We start from the raw sequence: 20,246 nt of genomic DNA on the forward strand, positions 1-20,246 counted from the left end.
AAGTAATGAGCTCATATTAATAAATATACGTTGTCATTTGTATTTAGGATTCCTATGGGAAGTGTTTTTAAGTAGTTTTTGAATTTTTGGCTAAAATGTGAGATAAAAAATTTGAAATATTTGGAAATTATTTTACGACATTTTATGGGAAAACGTGCAAAATAGAGAGAATACGATAAAATTTTTGACCTTTTTTTATGATTTTTTTTAAGTTTTTAAATAATTTTTTTGATTTTTTTTAATCTATTGCTAAACGACCCTTTAGTAATAAAAAAATATGATAAGAAATTGAGCTTAATTAACTTTATCTCTTATTTAGATATTATTAAAAAGTCAAAGTGACATCAAAGCCTTAAACCACTCTCTTTTAATTGCCAATGTCATTTTCTTAACCATTCTTTGCGCACAACCCCCAATTAGAAACCTACTAAGCCATCCACTAAACAATATTTGAGATTAAGAAATTGGACATTACCTTTTTTTCTCAACTCAATGGGTTCATTTTCATAAATGGTTGGCCACATGCTTTCATCGTCATCATCTCTCATCTATGAAAAGGAAAGAATCTTCTTGAACTTTTCTAACATGCAATAAAATCTTGAAGATTGAAAGTCATGTTTGGTGACCACATCTTCCTTGCTTCCCTTTTAAAGAATAAAGATGTGGCAATTAAAGAACTAGTAAAAAGTAACGGGTTAATTACATTTCTCAATTATTAATGAATATTATTTTATTTTAATTTTTTTTAATTATGAAAATTGTACAAATGTAAAATGTAATATATTTTCAAAGTTAAAAGGATCAAAGTATACAAATTTATAAATAAAAAATTAAAATAATATTCGATTATAGTTGAGGAAACGTAATTACGCAAAAGTAATTCAGCCAACTTTATTTCCCTTGTATATATGCTGTAGTGGGCAGCAATTGTCATGGCTCATCCCCTTATATAAAAGAGGAAATCTCAAATAAGTTAGATAATGAAAGAAAATCTTATTTTTGTGAGGTGCAAGATGTCTTGTTTTAGGAATTGGTTATTTTAATTAATTTTTATAAAAGAATGTACAAAAAAATAGAAAGTATAATTAATTTTTTTATTGTCACTTTTTCACTTTTTGACACAAAGCAATGTAAATAGCTTTTGTATGTTAAACTTATTTATTTATTTTTTTGTGTAATTAATACAACTTTTGTTTTATCTGCCCCACTAATTAACAATTCTTCCTAAATAAAAAGTTCAATGCCTATACACTAGATTATAACATAAAATTAAAATAATTAATTTATGAATTATAACAAATGTGGCAACTCTTCATTGGAAGTTGGTGAGGCTGAATGAATCAACTCTAATAAAAAACTGCCACATCGATCACTTTCGCATCATCATATTTGTGGTTGAGTGTTAAATAATAATTACACCACAAATCTAGAAAATGTGGGCTTAACTCTGCTTCCAAACACCATGTATTAATCAACGGGACAACATGCAATGGGGCATCTCTTTTTTGACTTTGAGACAAGTTTTCCAAGGACACCTTTGCACTTGCAAGTCATTGGTTCTTCAAAAAGATTATTAATGAAAGTAATAATGTCGATTAGTGCTTGATTAAGAAACTAAAATTAGAGATGGTTGTTTGTCACCTATCAATAATACTACTTTAATGAACATAATAATTTAACTGATGGCTTATTATTAGGTTTCTAAAAGAATCTCTTATTATTTTTTATATAATTAACTCAAAAGTAAAGACCACAAATGCTAATATGCTATTATATATGTCCCCTTCTTCTTGCATGTTAAGTAATGAGGTTTCATTTTATTAATTTGTGTGTGAGTGATTTTCCGATCACACTGTCCAACTCAGTATTCACCTGGAGAACACTGGCAGAATAGATGACACTTGGCTAACCTGTAACAGAAAGAGTAGATTCCGGCAGTGGTTCGTTCACCGGGAGGCACTCCGACGATCAAGTCAGTATATCTCTCAAAGATAATCAATAGTGTTAAACTCACTGTTTAGAATATAAATTGCATACCTTAGACCCACGGAGGTGCCTCTCTTTTATAGCTAACTCAATCCTTGTCCCAACAGGAGCCTAACTCTAATGGACTTAGGATTACCATCAATCTTGGACTCCTAGTAGGATTGGGATAAACTCCCTAAGAGTCTTATCCTTTCCCAACTGTAGTCTTCCCATTTTCTAGGACTCTTGTGCCTTATCCGCTTATCTCGGATTCCGATATCTTCGGAGGTAACCTCGGCCTCGCCGAGATAACCTCAGTGTCATGTCCAGAACACGTGGCACCTCGGCTGACACGTCGGCGCCACCTTGGCCACGTGTTGGTACTTAGAAAATATATCCCCACAACTGCTCCCTAGGTTCTATTATCTCGGTATTCTGAGGTGATGGAACCTATATCAGTACCTTATGCTAGTATATCGGTTTAATCCGAGATCATTATCGTAGGCCGACATGTCTTCTTAAAGATCGAGAATTCCAATGAACTCCTTTATGCGTATGAGCTGTCAAACATTACTTTTCAACCGTTTCATTTACGCGTTTTATCCTTATTGGGTCGTGCTTGTGACGAGCCAGTAAACCGTCTTGTCTGCGTGCGCAGTCTGACGCATTCGCTACTCTAGGTGCATTAATTTGATTTCGCCGCCTTTTCAAGTTTTAACAAAGACTTTTCCCTCTTCTTTCAATTCTTCACTTTTCATTCGATTCCTTTGTTTTTTCTCTCTCTAGCACTTGAATACGCCATTGTTCCAGACCTCAAGCTCTGCAACTGCCTTCATTCCTCCTTCTGGTGAAGCTTCCGCCGTTCTGTTACTTCTGTAACCATTGTCTAACTTCGGCGATCCTTACACCGGCTTTTTTTTTCCGGTGAGTTTACTGTTCCTTTCGTTTTCAATTCTTTGATGCTTTCTATTACTTGCTGCCATTACTGTATTTGTTCAAACTTTTAATTTGTGAACCACACATCTGAATGTGTGTTTTCCACGATTTTACCCTTGCCTATATCTTGAACACTCGCACTGTTTCACCACTTCGCTGTACTTTTGCCACTGTTCTTGGCCCTATACTTCCTGTATTCTTTATGCTCTTGATAGATCATCTCTGTTCTTGATTCTGAAACTCGTTCTTGTTTCTGTTTTTTTGTGTCTTTTCCAGATTCGTGCCTTCAACTTCGTTTCCATAGACTTAGGTTTGGGATTTGTCTGTAGAACCTACAATTTAGGAAAAACTGAAACGAACCTCCCTCTAGATCCATTCATACTCCTACTAAAGTGTACTTTTAGGTTTTTGGCCGAGGTCCTTCAAACCTTCCAAAAATACTTCTTTTTGAAATCCGATATCTCTATTTAAGCCGACATCATGGGTATGTGGAAACATAGGGTAAACACCCCATCCAAACTAGAATTCTTTAGACAAGAGTTTGAAATCCCAGCCGACGTCCATCTGAGGTTGGCTTGGGATGGTGACTCCATCATGCCTACTGATAACTCCATGCCTTTCCCTGTGGTAGCCTTCATTGAATGTGGACTTCGGCTCCCACTCAACACCCTTTTTCGTGAAATACTTCATTATTACAAGTTGAACCCAATGCAACTTTCCATCAATTCCTGGGTGAATTCTGTCTTGATCTTCCTGGTGCCAGCCTGCACCTCTAAGCTTACTGTTTCCAGTGGCCATGTCGGCGTTCCATTGAACCCAACCATTGGGCCATTGGATTGTTCCATATCATCTGGGTGAAGGCCGAACTCCTTGTAACATCGGACGTGCATGATGTCACAAGAGCTGCCTTGGTCAATCAGGATACATTTCACTTGGCACTCCCCAACCTGGAGGGATACTACCAAGGCATCATTATGCGGATGTTGGACCATCTCTAGGTCGGCTTCAGTAAAGGTTATCATTGGTCCCTGGCACTCTTCTGCCCGATGTCTTTTCTCCCCGACCTGGTAGACATGTTGTAGGTGTTTTACCTTCTGGGTCTCTCATCGGATTTCGTTTTCGTTGACCTTCGAGTGGATTACGTTGATTACTCGAGGTCCTCCTACCTGCGGTTGCTGTGCTGGGGAATGTAGGGTTGCTAGTGCCTGAGGTAACCTTGCCCGTTTCCCTTGTCCTGGTCTCATCGATAAGGTCTCTCAGATGTCCTTGTCTCACCAGGTCTTCCAAATGTGTTTTCAGGGCTCTACAACCCTGGGTTGTATGCCCATCTTCATTGTGGTAGGCACAATGCCTGCCAATGTTTCTTCCCATGAACTCTCTTGGAGTCCTCTCTGGCGTTCTGAAATAGGGCTGGTTCCGAATTTGATCCAGGACTTTATAAATTGGGATTCAGAACACAATTGTTACTGCCTGTGTGGCCCTCAGTTCTACTTCTTGTTTGCTCGATCCATTGTTACCTCGGCCTCGCTTCGGCAAGTCGTTTCTTTTCTCTTGTTTTATCTCTTTAGCCCCCAACGTGTCTTCTTCGGCTCTGGCATACTTTTCGATTCTTGCCATGAGCTCTTCCATACTTTTTGGCAATGTCTTTGCCAAAGACTTTCGTAGTGGACAGTTGTTTTTCAGGCCGTTCTTGAAATATACGACTGCCACCTCTTGATTACATTCGGGTATTCGATTGAACACCTCATAGTATCTTTTTGCATAGGCCCTAAGGCCTTCATCCTTGCTGATCTTCAGAGCCATCAATGCGTCCACCCTTAATGGTTGCAGCTTGTTTGTCACGAACCTGGCCACGAACATCTCGGCCAGGCCTTTCCAAGTCTTCACGCTTCCCATCGGTAGTTTGTGGAACCAATCTGATGCAATCTTCTTGAAGGATGAGGGGAACACTTTGCAGAGCAACGACTCGTTCCCACTATACAATGCCATTGAGTTCAAATATAGTCCAACGTGGAAGTTGGGGTCTGACTTACCATCGCATATTTGAAACCTTGGCATGCTGAATCTCTTCGGCGCCTCAAACCTGTCTAATTTCACCGAGAATTGTGTCATCGGCTTATCTGGGGTGGTTACCTCGGCATCGGCATTGTGTTGCTTCCTCTTTAGGTAATCTCTTAAGTCTTCTTTGCTCCGCCGAAGAGCTTGGCTATCTTTCGACTTCAGTCTTTTCAGTATACTACTCTCGGCCTCGTGGTGAGCCCTTTTCGACCCTTCTCCATGAGTTGTGTCGAAGCACAACGCCTGCCCCTGAACATGCCGATGTCCTTTGGGGTCTGCCTCCTTTGTGCGATGCGTCCTCCGTGATTTTTCTCTTCTTGATTCTCTTCGTCCAACCTCCCTAGAAGGTCGGTGCGAGTACCTTTCGCTCCCGTTGTGCTGAGGGGCTGCGGGGATTGTTTTCTGCCCTTCTTTCTGGGCATTGGCCGCTGGAACCGGCGTGTCCTGCAATGGGAACGGTGGCTGCATTACGTTATTTTGCATCATGAAATTGACGACCGACTGCAGGTCTACCAATTTGTTTGCCATCTCTTTTACCTCTTCGTCCCTCCATAGGCACCTATCTTTCCAAACCTGGAGGTCGTCCTCGTTGTAGTATCCACTTCGATCTGGTTTCTTTGGTGCGTCACCAGTCTGTCCGACGTCTTTCACTCCGTGATTCTAGTCACGAGTTTCTGCGTTGCATTCGTCTCCTATGATGTCAAGGTCAATAGGTCTCCCACTCCCAGCAGGAGTGTCGTCCCCAATCTTTTCTTTCTGTCCGTTACTGGCCATCTATTCTCCTTTTATTCCCACAGATGGCGCCAAATTGTGTGAGTGATTTTCCGATCACACTGTCCAACTCAGTATTCAGTTGGAGAACACTGGCAGAATAGATGACACTTGGCTAACCTGTAACAGAAAGAGTAGATTCCGACGGTGGTTCGTCCACTCGGGGGCACTCCGACGATCAAGTCAGTATATCTCTCAAAGATAATCAATAGTGCTAAACTCACTGTTCAGAATATAAATTGCGTACCTTAGACCCACGGGGGTGCCTCTCTTTTATAGGTAACTCAATTCTTGTCCCAACAGAAGCCTAGCTCTAATGGACTTAGGATTACCATCAATCTTGGACTCCTAGTAGGATTGGGATAAACTCCCTAAGAGTCTTATCATTTTCCAACTGTAGTCTTCCCCTTTTCTAGGACTCTTGTGCCTTATCCGCTTATCTCGGATTCCGATATCTTCGGAGGTAACCTTGGCCTCGCCAAGTTAACCTCGGTGTCATGTCCAGAACACGTGGCACCTCGGCTGACACGTCGGCGTCACCTTAGCCACGTGTTGGTACTTAGAAAATATATCCCCACAATTTGTTTACTTTATGCTTACTAATTGTTTATTTTGAGATCGAAAATTACTTACTTAATTCTAAAGATGTGTCAATTTATTAGGCAAAAATAACTTAAATAAGTTTTAAAAAAAAATGATTATCTAAAAACTATGGAATGAGTGTATTTTTAGTTTTTACTTTCTGATTATCAGTTTTTAGTTTGTAATAAGTTGCACTAAACATGATCAAGACAAATACAGTTTTGCATTTGTTAATTTTGGTTTAACAATAATCAATGTACTAAGAAGAACAAATTATACCCCAACGGGGTTGGCTTAGTAGGTGCAATTTGGAGTTGGGGGTGTGCTCCTTCCAGGTTTGAGGTTCAACTATCAACTCCTTGCTCGATCTGTGTGGAGTGGGCGCTTTGAGTGAGTCTTGAGATTAGTTAAGGTGCTTGTAAATTGACTCAGACACCCGATTATAAAAAGAAAAAACAAATTATTAACAATTGTGAGAGTCAACTTGTTTAGCTAGTATGTAAGCTTAGACATTGTAAGACAAACCCAGAATTAAGGGGATCCCAATCCTAAGCTCTTTTGTGTAAATTAATTATTTAAAAAAATTATATTAATCCAACAATCGTAATTAATTTAATATAGATAATCATCCATTAATACAGATACAATTTAACCTTTTTATGAAAACCAAAACAATGAACCAAAAAAATCATCAAATTGGAACTTTAGTGGGCCCACAAATCCAAACTCAATGTGACAAATTCGAAAGTAAACCGGGAACAATCCAACCTAACTGAATTAGTGAAGTACGAATTTTCACCGCAATATTTTACTTAGTAGATATAAATTATTTGATTTTATTTTTATATTCGAAACAAGTCTGAAAACTCTTAGATACAAGTTGATATATGGTTCATACACTCATATAGTTGTGAAATTTTATTGACTAAAATATGATGCCCCAAAAAAGATAAAGTGTTATAGTTTCTTTTACAAATTTTAGGTATTATATTTTGTTCTATTCAAGCCAATAATGCAAATTTACTGTCAAAAGTATTTTTTTCTCCCAATGTCCGAAAGAATCTTCTTCTCATAATCTTTGAAAAAAAAAAGATGACAGTAGCAAACACCCATTCAACAATCATACTTTACTTAATCAAAATAAATAAATAATAGTTTAGGAGGTCCACTTTGGTGGTAATATACGTGTATGAATTCTTCGCCCACAACAGCAATACTGATCATAGTATGAACTTGGAATAAAATGAACTCATCTTGCATATACAACCATTTTTCTTCATCAAAAGATAATTTAGAAAAAGAGAGAGGCTGCTTTAATAATGGAGTTCTAGTCATTAACAAATAAATAAAGAGATCAATTACATATGAAAAATTATTTTAGATATGCATGGACTTGGACTTTAAATTATATGGATTAAAGTTTGAGCAACTTTATAGAGATTGAGTGGGACAAGTTTATAATAATTCAGTGTCGTTGATAGTATTGACTTAATCATTTGAGATCATATCATGTGAGTATGTCAAGCAAAAGTTTTGGTATTTTTGTCATGATCTTGCTATGATTTTTACTACTATAAAACATGTTGGCAAAATATATCACTCATCAGTCTAAATTTAAAATTTAAGTAAAATTTTTTGGTTGGTTTGACTAATGAAAAAATTGTTTATTAGATTTGACAATTATTTAATGTGGAGAGTATTTTTTGAAAGTACACGACAGTTTCACACACTTTATATAATAGAATATATATACATATATGCCATTAAAACTCCAAGAAATTATAAAATTTGATGTGATTAGTATATGAGACAAGAAATTACAAATTTTGATCTGAGCAACTATCAGAGATATTTTAGAAAAAGATTAATTATACTTCTCACTTTTATAATTTGATTTTTTTATTTTATTTTAGTTCCTATTGTTTCAATTTAAATAATTTGATCCCTATATTTTAATTCCAATTTCAATTTAGTTCTTACGGTTAAATTTCTGTTAGTTTTATCTACATGTATATACCTTAAAATTGATAACCGAAAATTGTTAATCGTTAATTTTTAATTTTGATAAAAGGATCAAAGTGAAACTATACTTAAAGTGTAAGGACTAAATTATTCAATTTAAAACTACACAAATTAAATTAAAATTATTTATTTTAAAACTAGACAAATTAAAGTAAAATTCAGCTCAAACTAGAACACGTAATTAACATTTTAGAAAAACTAGAAAGTGTGACAACCATGTATCAACTAAAATATTGATTTTATATAATAAGCTTAAATAAACACATACATAAATAATCATGACAATATATACATTTAGAGATCAAGAACCATCACCAATTCTCTCTCTGCTAATAACTACATCCATTAAGAACACACCTCTTATTAATTTAATTCCACTAAAAAAAAAAAAAACCATTAATCCAAAAACTAAGACAAGATAACATATCCAGATTATGAATCATAATCAGAATCAGAATGAGTACATGAGCATGTTATCTGCAGAAGCCATGATGGGTTGATTCACGTAAAGCAAATTCCACGGGTTCAAGAAATCATCACCATCGTTGATCATCCGATCATAAGACCCTTCAAACACTCCATTGTTGTTGTTGGTGCTCAAGCATTCCATGATCTCATTGAGAGAGTCCAACCTGTGAGTCAACTCAGCCACCTGAGCTCTTAGAACCGAGTTCTCAGCTTCAAAATTCATGCACAGCTGAGTCATCCCAGTCACCCTCGTAAAAACACAACTATTCTCTTCCCTGAGTCGACCCAGTTCAGCCATGAGATCGTTCACGTGCTTCTGTTTCCTCATCCTCGATCGCCTCGCCGATTCGCGGTTCGAAACCATTCGTTTTCGCTTCCTCTGGTCCATGATTTGTTGATCTTGCTCAGAACCCGAGGTCTGAAACTGAGTTGACACTGAAGAAATTGCACTAGGAGAGGCCATGATATACAGATAATAATATATTTAAATAAAAATTAAGGATATTAATGAGATACTACTATTCAGATATATATATATATATGTGGGTTGGGTTGGGTTGGATCATGAGAAGACGTAGAACCAGTAGAGGAAGCAGACAGAGAAGGATTGGACTAAATGAGATCGGCGGCGAAGGGTGGAGTTTATGGTGAACCCAGAAAGGAGGATTTCACTTAGTACAGGAGACATGAATACTCTGATCAAACATCAATAATCCAAATTCTAAGCATGAATTTTATATATGTAATTGAGAGAGAGAGAGAGAGCAAAATTCTAGAGGGAGGGAAGAACAGAGAGGAAGGGGGTTTTGGAGAGGTGTTGGTTGAGGCATTTATAGAAAAATAATGCTTATTAAAATTGACTAAAGTAATTATTTAAAAATAGTGGAGAGAAAAAAAAAGTGAGATGTTTGGGTCACTTGCAAAAGTTGTTTGAGGGTGATTGGAGGGATTGATGCCATTCGAGTAAATAATAATAGAAAAAAAGAAGAATAAAAAAAAGGGAAATGATAGAGAGCTCTAAATATAGAGTTCTAATTTAAGCTCTAATGATGTGTCAAAGAAAAAAAAAAAAAAAAAACAAAACAAAACAAAACAAGACACAAACATCACATCAGGGTGGAACCCATCTTCCCATTAGAGCTATTAGAGCTCCTATATTAGAGCTCTAAAACATTTTTGTAAAAAAAAAGAGTGCTGGTTATAAAGATTAGAAAGGGAAGAGTTTGGTGGTGTGGTGTCCATTAGAAAATCTTTGGAAGATGATGGCCAACTGACTGTGCGCTTGGGTTTGTTTGCGGTCCGTTACGGATTTTATTTTAATAATTAAGACAGTTTTCTCTCTAATTCACACGTATACGTGTTGTTAAGTTTATGTAATTTATTACGGGTTTTATTTTAATAATTCAAATGATTTAATATGTAAAATTTATTGAGTATTGTATATTTGCAAAAAATCACATTTATCGAAAATCAGTAGTCCTTTGATCAGAAAATATTTTTGTTAACAACATATTTTTAAAATCATATTTACTATCGACAAAAATGTGTTTTGATCAAAGGGTTATCGATATCCAATCTACGTGATTTTTTACAAGCATGAAGTACTCCACGAACTTTACACATAAACGATTCAGATTATCGAAATGAGATCAGTGATGGGTCCCATGGGCCCAATGGCAAGCTTCAATCCACAGTATGGATTGAAAATAAGCTTCCCTTAATAATTTTAGTCTTCGTTTGGAAAGTTTGGTTGACTTTTTAACTTTTTGATTATTTTAGCTTTGGTTAAAAAGTTCGTTTGGGTTGTTTTTTTTTTTTTTTTGTAAAAGAAAAAGTGAAATAATTATTGTTTGGATGTGTCATTTTGTCTTATTCACTTTTTAACCTATTTTGTCTTTTTGTGACTAAGGCTTCATTTAGGAACATGCTATTTTAATAACTTTTTGACTTTTTATGAAAAGATGTGTAAAAAAATAAAAAGATTGATGTAATAATTTATAGTGACTTTTTGATTTTTTTTTACTAAAATATATAGTTGACAAACAAGGCCTAATTTAGCCAAAAAGCCAAAAAAATTGACATTCCAAACGACACCTCAATTATTTATTTTGTAAATTTTTTAAAAAATTATTTGAATAAAAAATTAAATTGATCATAATTATGTGATCGAATTGCATTTGTTATTAAAAAGTAAATGACAAATATTATTTTGACAAAAGACCATCAATTACTTTAAGCATAAAAATGAAATGATGATGTGACTATGATTTCTTGATCAATACGATTTTTTCTTGAATAATTTGCTCGAAATTTTTTATAAGAGAACTGTTTAATTCTTGAGTCGAGTCTCGTGAGGCCCAATTGGCTCCTCTTTCAAAATATTTATCCAGAAAAAACCAGTTGACTGGTGACCACACCATATATGAAAAACTTAACCCCAAAGGCATTTCCATATAAGTTGTATCAATTCTTTTCTTTTCTTCTCCTTTCTTTTTCTTTTTGGCGTCCATGGTGAGACTCCACTAATTTCATAGCATATTCTTCTTTTTAGATGCTTTATGCTAAGATTATGATAGTTCTCTCTGTTTAAAGACACCTATTTCTTTTCCAAGTGCTAACATCTTTCCTTTTTTATTTTTTTAGTTATTAATTAATTAATAAAGTTTATAGTGCAGTTATTCTTTTGTCATTTGCATGGATGCATATGCCAACCATGCTTTTAGTCAGGGATTTACCATTCCAAAACATTTGACTGAGTAATTTTTTACGAATTTTGGTTTTAAAACATGTTTTTTATAAAATAAAAAAAAATATACTAATGATTGTATTAGTAGTGGTGGCTGTGGCGGCATGGTGGAGGTGAAGGTGGTGGGGTGATAATAGTGGTGGTGGTGGTGGTGGTGGTGGTGGTGGTGGTGGGTTCGTGGGAGGGTGATGGTGGCGGCCGTAGTGATGTGATGGTGGTGGCAATAGTGTAGGTGATGGTGGTACTAATAATGTGGTTATGTTGGTTAGACTTTACTTTAAAAAGGGAGTTTTTTTGATAAATCCACTTTTTAAGAGGTTTATTCCATCCAACTCATATTCTTTTTTACTATTCTATTAGGTCCTATTTGAGATAAGAAGACCAAAATACCCTTTTCATCTACTTATGTTCCATTTAGTTCACATTATTTTCTTATGTTTTAATAAGTCCTATGGGTGACATAATTACCAAAATATCCCTAATGTGAATGTTTTCACCGTCAATGTGAATGTTCATATCGTCAATGTGCAGGGGCCTGGCCCATGTCGATCCTCGTGGTGCCCGAAAAAATTTGAGTCGAACCGGGGCGGGCCCGACCCGTTGACAATGTGAATATTCACATTGACATGTTAACATTCACATTAATAGGAGTGTAAAATTGGCCCGCGTCCCGTGGCAGCGCGAAACCTGTCGCGCAGCCCATGGGTGGCCCGGGGCGAGCCCGGTCCGGCCCGTTGACAATGTGAATATTCACATTGACATGTTAACATTCACATTGATAAGAGTACAAAATTGGCCCGCGGGCCATGGGCGGCAAAAAGCCCGCCTGCGGCCCAGGGCGGGCTCGGCCCGGCCCGGCACATTGACAATGTGAATATTCACATTGACATGTTAACATTCACATTGATAGGAGTGTAAAATCAGTCTGCACCTTGTGGTTGCTCGAAACCCGCCTACGGCTCGTGGGCGGCCCGGGGCGAGCCCGACCCGACCTATTAACAATGTGAATCTTCATATTGACATGTTAACATTCACATTGATAAGAGTATAAAATTGGGCAGCGGCTCAGGGCGGGCCCGACTCGGCCCGTTGACAATGTGAATATTCACATTGACATGTTAACATTCACATTGATAAGAGTGTAAAATTAGCCCGCAGCTCGTGGGCGGCCCGAAGCCCGACCACAGCCCGAGGCGGGCTTGGCCCGACTCGTGACAATGTGAATATTCACATTGACATGTTAACATTAACATTGATAGGAGTGTAAAATTTGTCCGTTGCCCGAAGCTTGCCCGCAACCCGGGGTAGGCCCGGCCTAGTCCGTTGACAATGTGAATATTCACATTGACATGTTAATATGCACATTGATAGGAATGTAGAATTGGTCCGCGGCTCGTGGGCTGCCCGAAGCCCGCCCACGGCCCGGGGTAGGCTTGTTTGGATCTGGGCCCGAGCATGTCCGAGACCCTAGGCTAGGGCGTAGGCCATCACTTTAAAGCCTGGCTCGGCCCATCAGTCCGCTTAAGGCCTATTCAAGGCTCGGTCCGAGGCCCAGCCCGCCCGAGGCACAATGTCTTTTTTTGTGGAATATAATAAAATTTTGGTAGAAAAAATTAAAAAGAATTAAAAAAAATGGTCAGGCCTGCCCAAGCCCGACCTAAGCTCGAGGCTAAGCCCCGGCCCACCGACTCGACCCGAGACTCGATCCATTGGCCAGTCCAAAGCCCGAATACCCTTGTGCCAGGGCTAGGGTCTAGGCCTAATTTTTTGGCCCGTTGGCCGGGCCAGGGCGGCCCAGATTTTTTCGAACACCCACGAGGCTCGATATGGGCCGGCCTGGGCCTCTACACATTGATGATATAAACATTCACATTGACGATGTGAACATTCACATTATGGGTATTTTGATAATTATGTCTCTTATAGGACTTATTGAAACATAAGAAAATAATGTGGAAATAGAATATAAGTAGATGAAAATGACATTTTGATCTTCTTACCTCAAATAGGACTTAATAGAATAGTCAAAAAGAACGTAGGCTGCCCGAAGCCGGCCCACGGCTCGGGAAAGACTCGTTTGGGCCCGGGCTCGAGCCTAGTCCAAGACCTTAGGCTAGGGCCTGGGCCATTACTTTAAAGCCCGGCCCGGCCCATCAGCCCGGTTAAGGTCCATTCAAGGCTCGGTCGGAGACTCGGCCCGTGTCAAGGCCTAGTGTCTTTTTTTGTGGAAAATAATAAAATTTTGGTAAAAAAAATTAAAAAGAATTAAAAAAAATGGCCAAGCCCGCCCAAGCCTGAGGCTAGGCCTAGGCCCATCGGCCCGACCCATCGACTCGGGCTCGGACCCAAACGAGCCTGCCCCGGGCCGTAGGCAGGCTTCGGGCAGCCCACAGGCCGCGGGCCAATTCTACATTTTTATCAATGTGCATGTTAACATGTCAATGTGAATATTCACATTGTCAACGGGACGGGCTGGGCCGGGCCTACCCCGGGCCGCGGGCAAGCTTCGGGCAGCGGGCAAATTTTACACTCCTATCAATATTAATGTTAACATGTCAATGTGAATATTCACAATGTCACGGGTCGGGTTGCGGTCGGGCTTCGGGCCACCTACGGGCTGTGGGCCAATTTTACACTCTTATCAATGTGAATGTTAACATGCCAATGTGAATATTCACATTGTCAACGGGTCGGGTCGGGCCCGCCCTGGGCCTCTGGCTAATTTTATACTCTTATCAATGTGAATGTTAACATGTTAATGTGAATATTCACATTGTTAACAAGCTGGGCCGTGGGCAGGTTTCGGGCAGTCACGGGGCGCGGGCTAATTTTACACTCCTATCAATGTGAATGTTAACATGTCAATGTGAATATTCACATTGTCAACAGGCCGGGCCGGGCCCGCCTCGGGCCGCGGGGGAGGGCTTTTGGCCGCCCATGGGCCGCGGGCTAATTTTATACTCTTATCAATGTGAATGTTAACATGTCAATGTGAATATTCACATTGTCAACGGGCCGGACCGGGCCGCCCATAGGCCGCTGGCGGGTTCCGCGCCGTCACGGGACGCGGGCCAATTTTACATTCCTATTAATGTGAATGTTAACATGTCAATGTGAATATTCACATTGTCAATGGGCCGGGCCCGCCCCGGCTAGCGGGTGGATTTCGGGCCGCCCACGAGCCAATTTTACATTTCTACCAATGTGAATTTTAAAATATGAATGTTCACATCATAAAATTGCTAACTGTTCAAAAAAATATTTATAAGGGTATCAAAATTAAATATAAGGGCATAAGTGTCCAAGAAAATAGTGTAAATAAAAAAAAAAATGACTTTATGGAATAAAACTATACATACATGGGACTAAATGAGTTAAAAAATTCCTTCATGGACTTCTTAGGTTAAAACACTTCTAAATGAGATTTATCAATAAAAATCTCATTTAAGAATATTTTTTCATATTTTAGAAGAAAAATATTTTTTTGCCCATGTAAACTTGTTTGCCGTTGATAAGGAAATTTTATTTATTTATTTATTTATTTTTTTTTTGACTTTCGTTTTCTGCTATCAAAAAGCACTTATCTTTTCATTTTTGTGCTAAAGCAATTTTTTAAAATTTGATAATAATTTCTTGGTGTGTGTTGCAAAGTATTTGGAAAACAATTTGCTAAACAAGTTTTTTTATTTTCTAGAAAATAAAACAGGGAACAGACAAAGAAACAATAATAAATAAGCAATATCAGAATTTCCATAGAATGCGTAAAAGTTTACAAGTCACGAGTTACAACAAACCATCTCCAGAAAAGCTTAGACTAATAAATCAATAAAAGTTTCGAACAAAATTTCCAGACAATACGAGTAACAACAACAACAATATTTATCTAATACATGGTTCTAGACAAAAACCAGACCAGTTCACAAATCAAAATCAAAATCAAAATCAAAAACAACTTTTCTTTCTTTCTTTGTTTCTTCTTTTTGGTTTTTGTTTTTGTTTCTGCCAAACAGAACAAAAATGAAACTTTTTCTAGACGTGAGTTATGTATTGGCACAAGCAGCTTCAGGATGATAATGAAGCATTTCTCTCAACATCAGCTGTCTAATCATACCTTCTCCCATATTCTCATCAATGTCAAGATTGATTTCAACTTGCGCAGGAGGGTTTCGGCTTGGATCGTACAGGCTAGACATGTACGGGTGATGAAGAGCCTCCGTGACTGTGATTCTCTTAGACGGATCAAACACGAGCATCCTCTGCAACAAGTCTACAGCTAAAGGGTCAGCATGAGGGTACAGAGAAGATAATTGGACTCCTCTAGCATACGGAAGTGATTTGATAAACCTCCTAGCCTTTTGACCATCAATAAATTCAAGATCAGCTTCACATTGGCTACCAAGGACGTTGATAATTAGCTTTAGCTGGTTGAGGCACTCGGATCCAGGGAAGATTGGTTTCCGTCCAAGAATTTCAGCAAAGATGCATCCTATAGACCAGACATCAATGGAGGTTCCGTAATTGTCACAGCAAAGGAGGAGCTCTGGTGCACGGTACCAGCGAGTGACAACATATTCAGTCATGAACTGTCCGTTGTCTCTGCTAGTTCGTGCTAGCCCGAAGTCGCATATCTTTAGTTCACAATTGGCATTGACAAGGAGGTTTCCGGGCTTCAAGTCCCGATGAAGGATATTGGCTGAGTGGAGATACCTCAATCCACGGAGCAACTGGATTATGCAATGCACATCAGTAAATTACGGTAATACCATGATATCAGAAACATAAAAGCAGTGAGCTTTCATCACTGTGTTAGTAAATTATGTCATGATACGATGATTACTAATGCATAGACTACCAAGTCTCAGATTCAAATATTTGGCAGCTTGCAAATGACAAATCAGTTTAGAGTTTACAGGATGAATGAATTACTCATTAACATTCGGCTAAATTACCAGTTGAATAATCAATATTTATCATGAGTTCTAATGTAGCAAAATTTTCAACTAATTGCAGCCTCCTTATATGATCCTTAGCAAAGGGATTATTAATTTGTCATTAGCTCTAGTAAGGTCTCAATGATCATAATGATTCCATTTTGTATCCAATTAGTACTTTCTTTGCTTGTAATAAAGTGGCAGTAGTGCTCTGTTCATTCCCACCCCTAATACACACACTAATCTTAAACCTTTGTGTTTATTTACCCATGGAAATAATTTCCAAGCAGTGAATTTCAGAAGGTTTAACATGCAAACTCACAACCAATTCAGCAAAGAAAAGTGCCATTATAGGCCATGGTAGAGAACTTGAGTGCAAAATTTTCAGCTAGGCATAAAAGGAAATTGTCATCAATCTTTTTGTCAAAGATGAGACTACAAAAGTTTTTTCAATTCTCTCTGTGCCCTAACTGCCATTGCTTCATCATAACAAACTGAGAAAAACTGCAGAAATATCAATTCCATATTTTACTTCAAACAAAAGGCATTTCTTAAACATCTTGATTCCTCACTGCAAATCCAAACAGACTAAAAATCATTGAATGGTGGTAGTAGCTGAAAGGAAAAATCCGTCACTGAGATAATGCATGAATCTGAAATAACAAAGGGGTTGATTATCTCTATGGTCATAATGAAAAGCATCACATCCCCTTTTGCTACAAGCATTCCAATTATGTCCATTCATCATTAAAAAATTATTTGGGTTCATCATCTGAGGAGTCACACAACAGTGTTGATTAGGTCTTTCAAAAATTGGGGGCCTTTAATAATAATAAATTTTAAAAAAAAAAAATTAGGAGGCCTTAGGCGATGGACTAAATGGTTTAATGGTTGATCCACCTCTGTGACTAGATAAACTAATAGGAGTAATTATTCACACCATTATTACATTTTTGTTATACAAAGAAACCCTAAGACAGAGTAATAAGTCAGTAACTACTTTTACAATTCCTGATTAGACATTATACTTTGAAAGTGGATTTGAAAATTCTTCAAGCTATATTAAGGATTCATGCATGCTAGTTCTACATCCAAATCATACAGTCTTCCAAGGTTAGCCACTATCTAAACATGGCAATTTACTGCTAATAATCAGCGTATGTTAGCAAGGCCAAAATTACCATAACAAACAATAATATCAACAGCATCTTTCCCTAGTTGCTTGTTACCATGACAACTATTAATGATAAAAGGCATGCTTCATATTGATTACGACCTTTGTTCAATAAGCTCGAGTTAAAAAGATTTAATACTATTTTAACAATAAATTAAGTGCTATAATCAATAGAATGCAGTAAATTTTCACGATGCAACGAAACAGTAATATACATATGTATCAATTCAACAGTATTCATCAAATAAGGTAATTCAGTAATGTACATAGCAAGAGAGCTAAGATCCACATGATAGATGTGATAAACTAAATTTGAACATTACAATACCTGGAAGATGAAGTATTTGCAATGATCATTGGAAAGCGGTTGAGATGACTTTATGATATGGTGAAGATCCGTATCCATTAGTTCATAAACCAAATACACGTCCTCGAAACTCATCCTCTGACTAGGCATCATAACATCCTTCAGAGCAATCACATTCTCATGTCGAATGTGCCGCAAAAGCCTAAGTTCTCTAAGAGTTCTCAACGCATCAATACGGTTCCCAAACACATTATTGATCTTTTTTATCGCAACTTTCTCATTAGTTTCCCTATTAATGGAAGAACACACAACACCATAGGCTCCTCTGCCTATGGGTTTGATTGGAACATATTTAGTATCAATCTCAAACAATATTTGCCACATTGAGTAATAATGCTTCCCTAGAGGCTTCACACCATTTGGAGGCTCTACAAGTGTTGCCATTTCTACAATCACCCAAAAAATCAATCTTTAGCTCTCTACTAGCACTATTTAGTATCAAATTTGAAGCTAGAGTTCACTTAAAGTAACAAATTTGAAGATTGGGACTAAAACAAATATCAACTACTTAAAAAAGCAAATCAAAAAAGGGAGAAGAAAAAAGAAAAGAATCAATACTTACTTGCTTCGGTACTAATCCAATCTTTCCGAATCCTTTGCTTCAATCTTCCAAGTATTGTTATTCTAGTTACTCTTCACCAAATCATTCAAATTGCCAAAAATTCCCCAAATCAAAAAGGGTAGAATCATTTCAAACCTAGATGAATTAGAATAGATTGTTGTGGTTCTTCTCAAACGATGAGGCCTGAGAGCGATTGAGTAGAGAGAGAGAGAGAGAGAGAGAGAGAATGAGGGAGAATTTTGGGAGTGGCGAATGGCCATTGCTCCACAATCACGACAACTCCATTCATTCATTCATTCATGCGCACGACCCAACCACCAAATACTACCATGCGCAGCTCATCGTCGGCTCATATTAGTTCGGCTATCACAAACCCCACTTCATTTTTTCCTCATTCTGACTAGTTATTTGGTAGTTATCTCCCAACCTTAAAATTTTTTAATTTAAGCACGAATTTGGAAATTTGAGTAAAAGTTATGTTCAATAGTATGGAGTAGTATGGTGCAATTTATTTGAGTTATTTATAATTTTTAATTATTTTAAAATTCTGTGTCAGATTTTTTTATATAATTTTTATTTATAATTTATTTTTAAAAAATAATTTAAATAAATTCATTATTGAAAGGAAGATATAAGTACTTTAACTTTTATTTCTTTAATTATAAGTTTTTAATTTATAATAAATTGCATTAAACTGACTCCTTATGTTGTTGGACAGAAGTTTCAGTAATGGAAAGGTTGTAAATTTGAAAATTACAAAATATTTTTGAGAATTTTGGATAAATATTTGAGTCTCCTTTGATTTAGGTAAAGTAAGTTAAAAGGGAAATTCTACTATACACACCACTTGAACGGGGATACCATATGTATTGTTAGTTATGTTATTTTATTATTTTATTATAATTAATTTTCTTCTGTAATTATGACAAATATTTTAGTTATAACTTATAAGGTCTTTAGTTACTTTTTATTTTTTATTTTTTTTTAGTTATAACTAAAAAAAAGTATAAAATTATATCATTTTCTTCTTTAGTTATAAAGTACATATGATACATGCCTTTTAAGAGATTTGTACTATAGTCTTTTCCTAAATTCAAGTCACAACCCTATTTGGTAGAGCTGTGGAAAAGTGATTATGAATTATACCTTAACAGATTATAACTTATAATTATGAACATAAGCTGTTAACTTGTTTGGTGCAGCTGTGAGATTATGGATTTAAGTAGCAGAGTAGTATTTAGTTGATAAGTTGTAAAATAATTTTTTGCTGTGTAATTATCCTTTTTGCTTTTATATGATATAAAAATAATTATTTTATCATTTTTTCCAGTTTTAATTTTAAAAAAGTTATTTCATTAATAAAAGTTCATATAATTAGTATTACAAAAATTATTATTTTCATTAATAGTATCAATTAGTATAAAATTATTTCATTTTTTCATTATAAATTAATTGGTATCAATTAATGGCTTAATTAGCATCATACTTTTTTTTTCTTTTTTTTTTCATTTTCTTCATTATAAATTAATTAGTGTCAATTAATGGCTTAAAATTTGTGATTCTATTTTTATTAAAATTTTTTCATTAAAATTAATAATATAACAATTGTTGTTTTGTTAATTTATTATTATTTTTTCATTACAATTAATAATATAACAATTGTA

The 20,246-nt window shown here is 36.6% G+C and overlaps 2 protein-coding genes across 2 annotated transcripts; both read right to left on the reverse strand.

The window, feature by feature from the left end:
* Positions 1–8,553: 8,553 nt before the first annotated feature.
* On the reverse strand, positions 8,554–9,716 carry LOC114263306 (bZIP transcription factor 44). The gene has a single exon (XM_028203803.2). It carries the CDS (start codon positions 9,263–9,265, stop codon positions 8,786–8,788), a length of 480 nt encoding a protein of 159 aa, XP_028059604.2. The 5' UTR covers positions 9,266–9,716; the 3' UTR covers positions 8,554–8,785.
* A 5,560-nt stretch (positions 9,717–15,276) lies between these two features.
* LOC114263307 (mitogen-activated protein kinase 7) lies at positions 15,277–19,064 on the reverse strand. The gene is made up of 3 exons (XM_028203804.2): positions 18,583–19,064; positions 17,982–18,406; positions 15,277–16,272 (listed from the first exon to the last, which is right to left on the reverse strand). Exons 2-3 carry the CDS (start codon positions 18,402–18,404, stop codon positions 15,589–15,591), a joined length of 1,107 nt encoding a protein of 368 aa, XP_028059605.1. The 5' UTR covers positions 18,405–18,406; positions 18,583–19,064; the 3' UTR covers positions 15,277–15,588.
* Positions 19,065–20,246: the final 1,182 nt, after the last annotated feature.

Source organism: Camellia sinensis, chromosome 4 (assembly GCF_055761805.1).
Source record: "Camellia sinensis isolate YWXY chromosome 4, ASM5576180v1, whole genome shotgun sequence".
Taxonomy (NCBI): domain Eukaryota; kingdom Viridiplantae; phylum Streptophyta; class Magnoliopsida; order Ericales; family Theaceae; genus Camellia; species Camellia sinensis.

Excerpts from the sequence above, each read along its gene's own strand:
- LOC114263306 (XM_028203803.2), bottom strand. The coding sequence starts at position 9,265 with ATGGCCTCTCCTAGTGCAATTTCTTCAGTGTCAACTCAGTTTCAGACC.
- LOC114263307 (XM_028203804.2), bottom strand. The coding sequence starts at position 18,404 with ATGGCAACACTTGTAGAGCCTCCAAATGGTGTGAAGCCTCTAGGGAAG. Across the intron at positions 16,273-17,981 it reads GCAAATACTTCATCTTCCAG|TTGCTCCGTGGATTGAGGTA; the intron begins GTATTGTAATGT and ends TGCATAATCCAG.